The 8,220-nt window shown below is 51.3% G+C and overlaps 1 protein-coding gene across 1 annotated transcript; it reads right to left on the bottom strand.

The window, feature by feature from the left end:
• Positions 1-209: 209 nt before the first annotated feature.
• LOC105747637 (spermatogenesis-associated protein 31A6-like) lies at positions 210-6,128 on the bottom strand. Its single transcript, XM_058302840.1, has 4 exons — positions 5,868-6,128; positions 5,158-5,215; positions 4,542-4,602; positions 210-4,281 (listed from the first exon to the last, which is right to left on the bottom strand). Exons 1-4 carry the CDS (start codon positions 6,126-6,128, stop codon positions 270-272), a joined length of 4,392 nt encoding a protein of 1,463 aa, XP_058158823.1. The 3' UTR covers positions 210-269.
• Positions 6,129-8,220: the final 2,092 nt, after the last annotated feature.

Genomic DNA, 8,220 nt, shown 5'->3' with positions numbered 1-8,220 from the left:
GGAGAAGCAACTTGAGCCAGATTTCAAATTGAAAAGCCCTGGATGCCTTTGTTTTTGTAATGATGAAACAGAGGAACCTGGAGAGAGGGTGGGCATGCAATGCCACTGTCAGCCTCCCCCCATGCTGCCTTTCCTTCTAGAAACCAAGGCGATCTCCCACGACATTGACCCTGAGCCCCAGCATGACAAATGGAAGCCACAACTTTTTTTAGGAGAAAAAAACATATATATTGGGGAATACTAAATATCTTGCATCAGCAGAGGATGTGCTAGTATGAGGGAAAGGCTTTTCTCTGCATGTAGGGGATTTTCCCTTGGACAGAACATTTTCTACTGGGAAGGGGTGGAGAAGCATTTTCTAGTTCATTACAAGAATTATCTCTAAAAAGACAGTGCCGTGGGCAGTGGGGAGGGCGGGCCGACTCGCCCAGCATCCGTGACCATTCCTGGTGGGAACCGACTGGGGTCTCGGCCGCCCCAGGGGGCAATGCGTAATTGCTCATCTTGATTCCCACAAATTTCCAGATGCTTCCATCCTTGTCTCTGACCCACTTTTCTCTGACAGAGCACCTCTCCGGGGTGTCGTAGTGATTGCAGACTGTATTGCTCACCACTCTCCTCTGCTCAGTGGAGGGGGGTGCCTTGTAGCAGAAGGAACCCCCCCGTTGCACAGGGACTGGGGCTTTTCGCTTCTGCTGACCTCTCTCTGGAGTTTGAAGGGTTATTTTCTCCTCTAGCACGTGGCCGACAGCTGTCACCAGTGCCTGAACTTTGGCAGCCTCTTTGGCCGTACAGGCTGATGTGGTTTTGACTGGTCCATGGCCCTGGGCAGAGGCTGGCATGGGCTTGCGTTTGGGCGGAGGACCTTCCTGCCCTTTGCTTTTATTGGAGAAAACCCAGTGAAAAAAATCATTCATCTTTTTCTTGAAGGGAATGTCGGCCCCAGACTCTTCCTTCTTTGATGGGGACTGGAGGGTCTTGCCTGGGATGTTGCCTAGCTCCCTTGCCTGGCCAAGTTGGCTCGTTCTTCTGGCGGGGAGGTTCCCCAATCCTACACACCTTTCTTCATGCTCTTCTGGTCTGGGCCTCCTATGGTCCTCTATTCTGGTAGAAGGAGCAATAACCTTGTCCTGGCTTTTCAATGGGGCCTGAAGTGTTAAGGTTTTAGACTCCTGCTGCCCCAGGCTTCTCTCTCTAGCTGCCAGGCTGCCATTTACCATGTGAGAAGATGGCTTTTTCCCACTGGTGGTGCCTCCGGGGCAGCATGTGTGCACCCGAGAAGCCAGGCTGTCTGAGGCATGGAGCAAATCCGTGAGGCCCTCTTGAGGCTCATTCTCTGGCTTGACCTTCACTTCAGTCTCAAGTTCACTAACAACCTCTGCTACAGGGTACGGTTGTCCTGGAACTTGGGTGTCAGATGTTCCACAGGGTGTAGAGCATTGACTGGTCCCAGGAGTCCCTAAGCCACTCAGAGCCTCACTTAGAATGTGGCAGCTTGCGGGCTGACTGGTTCTCAGGATGTCTATGCATTTTGGCTGATGAGCAGGGTACTGGTCAGTCTTGATGGCCTCCCTCCTCTCTTCAGAACTTGATGAACGGGATTCTACCTTCATCTCCAATATTGATTCACCAGGGCTGGAGGCTCCGGGGATAGGACTTTTACTCTCTTTATAGGACCCACTGTCCGCCATGGCTTGATGTGAAATTGACTCCAGGCTGCTTTTCCGGGAGCCCAGGAGAGTCGCACTCTGCTCAGTACTACCCATGGTGTTGGGGATGAGTGACTGAGGAGGCTCCCTGACCTCCTGTCCAGTCAGAGGGGCTTCTGGGAGCCCACGGTCCTCATCAGGAAGGACCAGTGCCAGAATTTCCTGGATTTCCTCACATGGAGTCAATGGGGCAGGGAGAGGACTATCCAGGGCGGGTTCTGACTTGGTTTTTATAACATTCTCTTGTTGATACATCTGGGGTTTTCTCCCTGGGAGCTTGCCAACCTCGGCTATCCTGGCACCAGATTTATGGATGGGTGAGTTGGGAAAGGGTGACTGCTGAAGACGCCGGTCCTGGGTCTTCCTCAACTTAAAGAGTTTTATGGCCTCAAATACTTTGAGAAGTAGGCCCCACCTGTGCTGCACCCAAAACTTTCTAATATGTGCTTCCAGCACCTTTCGTGTATTTAAACTGAGGAAGGGAACCTTCTGGGAGGTGTTTATGCAATATGTCTGACCCTTTGAGGATACCAGATTACTGGTTTCCACCTGGGTGTCAGACTTGAGCAAGGCGTGGCTGGTAGACAACCAGGAATGACGCACTTGCATGGGGATTCTTCCCTCACTGATCTGCCCTGACTTCCTGTCCACATGGGCTTTGAGGTAATTTTTCATTTGTTTCCCATCTGGGTCCCTTGCCGAATCATTTCCTGAATCACTTTCTGAGTGTTTCTTCAGCTCAAGTTTTGACCTTTGGGCAGAGTCCCTCTCACGGCTCTCTGGTTGCTGATATGCATTATATTCTGAGACCCTCCCCAGACTCTGCCCCAGATCTGCCTTTGGGCCCTTCCCTAGCTGGAAGTTTGCTGAGCCGAACAATCGGAAGTTTCCTAAGTTGCTGGATCTCACCTTCTTTATGCTCTTGCTACTTTGCCGTTCACATACAGAGGGCCAAGATGGTTCAGGACAGATCCCTGGTGATTTTCTCTGAGGCTGCATCTGTCCCAGAGTCACATGGTGGATCCTACGGGGCAGGCTGCTCTGCTGTTGGATGAGCCTTTTCTGAAGGTGTTGCTCCAGTCGCTTTCGAATATCAGGACTGAGAGGAAAATTCCCAGGAAGGATGAAGATGGTCTGGTAGGCCTGGGAGGCCTGGGTCCCCTGGGGAAAGCTGGAAGTGAGAGAACTAAAGGCTTTTTGAGATCTCTTGACCACAAGGGGTAAAGCCCTCCACCTTTCCAGTTGTTTCTTCACAAGGTGGTATTCCAGGTTTTGAATAGCACTTGGACCGAGGGAGTGTGGCACGTTCCTGGAGGTTGGCGGTAATTCTCTACAGGAAACAATCTGGGGTGTGGACCGCAGTAGGACTGGGAAAGGGGATTGGAGATGGACCAGAGGTTGTGGCTGTAAATGGACTTGAGCTGTAAGTGGGACCTGGGATCGGGGCACGGTTGGAATCAAGAGTCGGGGTTGAACAATGTAATTTGGCAAGGGCTGGGGTTGTAAACGAAGTGTGACTTCCTCAGCCTGCGTTTGAATTGCTAAGACCCTAGAGATTCCATTGAATAAAACAGACCCAGAAACCCGGACACTAGCCACCAGAGACTCGCTGTGCAGGAAGGGGAGGCCCCAGAAGAACTGGCTAAATTTCTGCTCTAAATTGGCCCTCAGGGTCTCAGGATGTGGGGGCATCTCAGGACTGGGTAGCTGCTCTGGTTTGTCTTTGCTGCTCCAGAGAGGTTGGGCAACTGTGTTGTCCTGCTCAGCACCAAGCGGTTTTAACACATTCCCTAAAGAATTCAGATGGTAGTCTGGCCCCTTCTTTTTGTTTTCCTTCCACATCCTCAGTTCCACTCTCTTTATGGTTTGTAGTTCCAGGAGCTTTTGGCTTTCAGGGTTGAGGAAAGAGGGGCCACCAACTTCTACCTGCCTGTTAATGGGGCCTCCCCAGAAAGAAGCCCTTCGTGAGTGGTGGGAAAGCTGCTCCTGCTGGAATGTGGAGTGTGCTGAGGTGGGGGATAACAGGGCCCTGGCAGCTGCCCACCACCAGGGCAAGGCTGGGCTGGGGCGGCTTGAGTGAGCAAGGCCTGGGATTCCTGGCATAGAAGCAGACAACCAGGAGTTGTTATCAAGGGACCTGCCCAGTGGGGATGAAATGGAGTCACACAGAGAAAGAGGCAAGGTGGAGTCCAGCAGGGGTGGAGCAGAGAAGGAGGTTGGAGGCTGAGGGCAGGCTGACCAAGCAGAGGCCTGTGTTACGGGAAGGGAAGGTGCAACCGGCTGGTGTGAGTGATGGTCTAGAACCAGTGGTGGCTGAGAAGCACACGGGGATGAGTGTGAAAGAGGCACTGAGGGGGTCGTTGGGTGCGGTGACAGGGTGGTGGCTAGAGGCAGAGGGGGCTCGGTCAGGGGAGCTGTGGGAGCCAAAGGGGGCACGGTGGGAGCAGCGTTGTCCACGAGCTCCTCTGGTGGCAGAGGGGCTTCAGCAGGCTCCGTTTCACGCAGCTCACCAGAGGGCTCTTGACGTGAGAGCTGATGAAAGTCGCCCCGGTCGGGGACCTGCTCCAGGTGGCTGCAGGGACAGGAAGCACCAGCTGCAGCCAGGAGCAGAAGGGCCAGGAGAGCCGGGCAGAGGGGGAGTCCCCAAGGTATGGGGCCCTCCGCTCCCCACACCCGGCTCACCACGTCCTGCCATCCCACACCCAGGGGCCTTCTGCCTTGCTCTGTCCCATGGGCTTCCCTCCTTTATCAGCCGCAGCCCACCCTATTGCCCTTGGATTGCATTGGGGCTGATAAGAAGAGCAAGGCAGGAGAGAAGGAAAGGTTACTCACGTTTTCAGAAGCAGGACCAGGTCCCGAGTCTCCTTTAATGCTTGCCGGCTTTCTCTGCAGGCTGGAAATCAGGGCTCTGGGTTACAGCCATGAAGGGAGGGGCCTAAGGACCTTACAGGAGGCTGAAGGGAATGTCCTTTTAGGGGAGGCCATCGGGCGTTAGACTCTGTCACCCAGACCTCTGTGACAAGGTCACTCCATCCGTGATGGCCATGGCAGGGCTCAGGTATGGGAGATGCTCTTCATTTACAAAGTGATCCCTCAGCCGTTATCCCCTGCGACATCTCATGGAGGAATCTGAGCCTTAGGGAAGTTCAACAGCTCATCCTCAGCTGGACCTGGGTGCTCCACCTCCAGCCCAGCCGGTTTTCCATCACTGCACCCCCCGCCCCCCCTGGGCAGCACCCATGGCCCAGGCCCGTCACTGCTTCTTCCTGCCCGAGTGCCCCACAGGGATCTGACAAGGTCTTGGGGTTCCTCCCAGGAGTCTCCTTGAGAGCTCCTTCCTCAGAGGGGTGGACTGTAGCCCCTGACATCTTCCACACCTGACCCTGGCCTCGGGGACAGCACCGATGAAGGCTGAGGCGGGGCTCAGGGCTGAGCGGGCAGAGCTTACCTCTCAGAGCGCCACTTCTCCTCCACCTCCTGCTCCTCCCCCGTGTCTCCACATGAGGCTGAGAGAGAAGAAGGGAATGAGGGGCCGGGCCAGTTCTCCCCTCTCAAGACCCACGAGTGACACACCCGGCTGCCTTTAACTAAAAGAGCTCTGGTTTGTCTGCTTATTCATTTCTACAGTGGTTAAATATACTTGTTTTCCATCTTTGAATGAGGCAGAGAATTTTGTGAGATCCACAATGGATTTTAAGAAGGGGACACACCCCAGACCTACAGGCACATCTAGCCTCTATCATGTGGGATTCTGCTTTCCAAGCAGCATCAGATCATAAGCTTTCTGCAGTGCTCTATCCATCAGTCCCCGTGCAGAGGAGACACCTGTCAGGGGAAGGTGATGAGTGACCCGGGGCTGAGGACTCTGATCCTGTAGAGATCCAGGACCCTCTTAGGAGTCCCATTGTCATCTGGGCCATTGCATTTCAGATGTTGTCCTGGTGATCACTACCACACCCAGAGAGATGGCCTGAGACCTTCACATAAAATCCTCATGCCCACTCTAACTCCTGGCCTGGCCCGTCCCTAGAAAGGAGATGCTGTAGTCTTTCCTGAGATTTCCCATCTTACAAGTCTCTCTGGTTGATTTAGGAAAGTGGAAATAGGAGGAGAGAAGTAGACTCCTTCTCTGTTGTGTTCGGGCTGAGGATTCCTTACCTTTTTGAGTGGTCTTCTTTCCTTAAGGGGTGATGAAGATGGGTTACTCGGGAGACAGGGGAGTAGCAGGAAGAAGAGCCCCACGCCACACAGGAGGGCGAGGATGATATCTATGAGCCAGGAATTGGAAGTGGAGCTCAGCCAAATAGCATTAAATTTTTCCAAAGATAAGAGATAATTCTCCATCATCTGAATAGCACTGCTGCCAGTAGGCAACTGAGTAGCAAGAATGAGCTCTGGACTAAAGCTCCAGGCCCACATCACAAAGCTGTGACTTCATCACAATGGGCTCCTGAGGGTGGGGGAAGGGAGGAGCAAGGCTGACAGCCCCTCCCCCACCCCCTCTACTCCCACATTCTAGATCCTTCTGCCCTCCTCTGGGGCTTCCAGCCATACCCTCTAGTCATCGATGAACCTTAGTACAATTTTCAGGTGATTCCACTTGAAACCCAGATAAACCCCATTGCTGCCTGGTGTCCTTTATCCCTTGGCTTGAGTGCCACCAATTTCATAACCTTTGAAAATTAAAAATTTTTTATTTCAATCAACCTTTGCCATCTTCAAGCAGGGGGACTTGTACAAAAATTAAATTGATAATTTATTATTAAAAGATTACAAAGCTAAATGAGTATAAAACAAATTGAAAAATTCAACCGCCAGAGGATATTTTTAAAAGTTTCTAGCACTTTTGATTCTGAAATTAACAAAAGTTAAACTCAAAAGCTTTTGAAATATTCTGTATGAACACACACACACACCCTCTGAGAAAACAGTTCGGTATTTTCAAATCTATGAGTCAAACATTTCTTAACCCATTCCTGGTGGTGTGAGCCTGTTGTAAATAGGAGCATTTTATGAGGCTCCTTCAGGTAAGGTGTGGCTCAAAGGAGTCAAGATGGGTCTTAAGCCTGTTGGTGGTGGCTTTATAGAGAAGGCCAGAGAGACGCCAGGGGAGTAGTCAGGAGCTGGAAGTCAACGAAACTAGAAGAGGAAGGAGAAGAGGCCGCTATGTGCATTGCCATGGGAAGGGAACGCCAAGGAGCTGCAAAGACTGCCCTTCAGCCAGAAGACACCAGCCCCAGGAGGAAGGCAGCCTTCCAGCCTCTGAACGTGTGAGCCAGTAAATTCCTGTTGGTAAGCCAACCCATTGTACGGTATTTGTTTTAGCAGCCAAGGAACTAAACTAGCTATCTTCATGGTAATGATAAAAGAACCTCACATAGTATGTGCTCTGCGGTTGTTTGCTATAAGTATAGGATGTAAGTCTCTATTTTTTATTTTAGTGTTAAAGGATTTTAGAGATATCCACACTTAAGGAAGTCAAACCAGATTCTTCTCCACTGCCCATATACTCTTTGACCTCAGATACCAGTGTCCACCTAAATCTCACCTTTTCCCAACTCATCAATATCCTGGCTCTCCTGAGTTGATGGCTTGTAGAGAACTCTACTCTGGGTGCTTTGGGGGATGCTTGTTAATTCTCTGTCACTATCTCTCTGTCACCCCAATTTGTGAAAGTGTGACTCATTTTTCACCTCACTTGGACCAGGTTGTACTTTCTCATTCCCCCCCTTCTTGCCAGCTCTGTTTTGTCTCAATCACGATGCAAGGTCCTGGGGAAATAGCTCTTCTGAGAGCTCTGAGAGCCCTGAAAAGCTCATCTCTCCTCAGTCATTCTTCCATGCCCTCCTATAATTTCTGCTGAAGGATTTGCCTCCTCTTGGTATGTGCCTGACTTTTCTTCTAGATGGTGAGTTCTGGGAGACAGGCAACATTTCTGTAAATTTATTTTAAAAAGTGAATTCACCTCTGTCTACCCTACAGGACTTCCTTACATGTAGTGGCTGCCCAGTGAGTGCTTGCTGAGAGAACACAAGAGGACAAGGGTAAGTCTGCTGCAACTCATTGGGCTAGAGTGGGTAGCAAATTAAACCAGGCCAGTGCTTGAGGAACAAGTTCTGCTTTGCTGAAGCCTGACGAACACACTGGGGGTACGAACAAATGTCTTTGGTCCATGTTGAAGTGGAATTTCTTTCAGCAAGACATAGACATCAAAGTCTGCAAATCAGCAGCACCCAACAGGCCAAAGCATGACCCAGCTGTTCATTTGTGTGGGGTGTTCTACAGTGAGGAAGAAGAGCTCTAAGTAGCAGCATGAGCCAGATGGAAGGAATAGAGTGATGGAGGATGGCATCCATTGGTACAGTTGAACCAATAGTATCCCATGAAGGAATTCTGAGAGCCTGTAGGCTAAGGCACACCTTCTCAGGTGAGAGACAGGTGTGACTTGGTGTTAGGAAACCTACCCCAGGTCACATGACCAGTGAGGGGTATGGGAAAGCCTGATATCCCA

The sequence above is a fragment of the Dasypus novemcinctus genome, chromosome 8 (assembly GCF_030445035.2).
Source record: "Dasypus novemcinctus isolate mDasNov1 chromosome 8, mDasNov1.1.hap2, whole genome shotgun sequence".
NCBI lineage: Eukaryota > Metazoa > Chordata > Mammalia > Cingulata > Dasypodidae > Dasypus > Dasypus novemcinctus.
The sequence above is the reverse complement of the archived record's forward strand: the minus strand, read 5'-3'. Positions and strand labels throughout refer to the sequence as shown.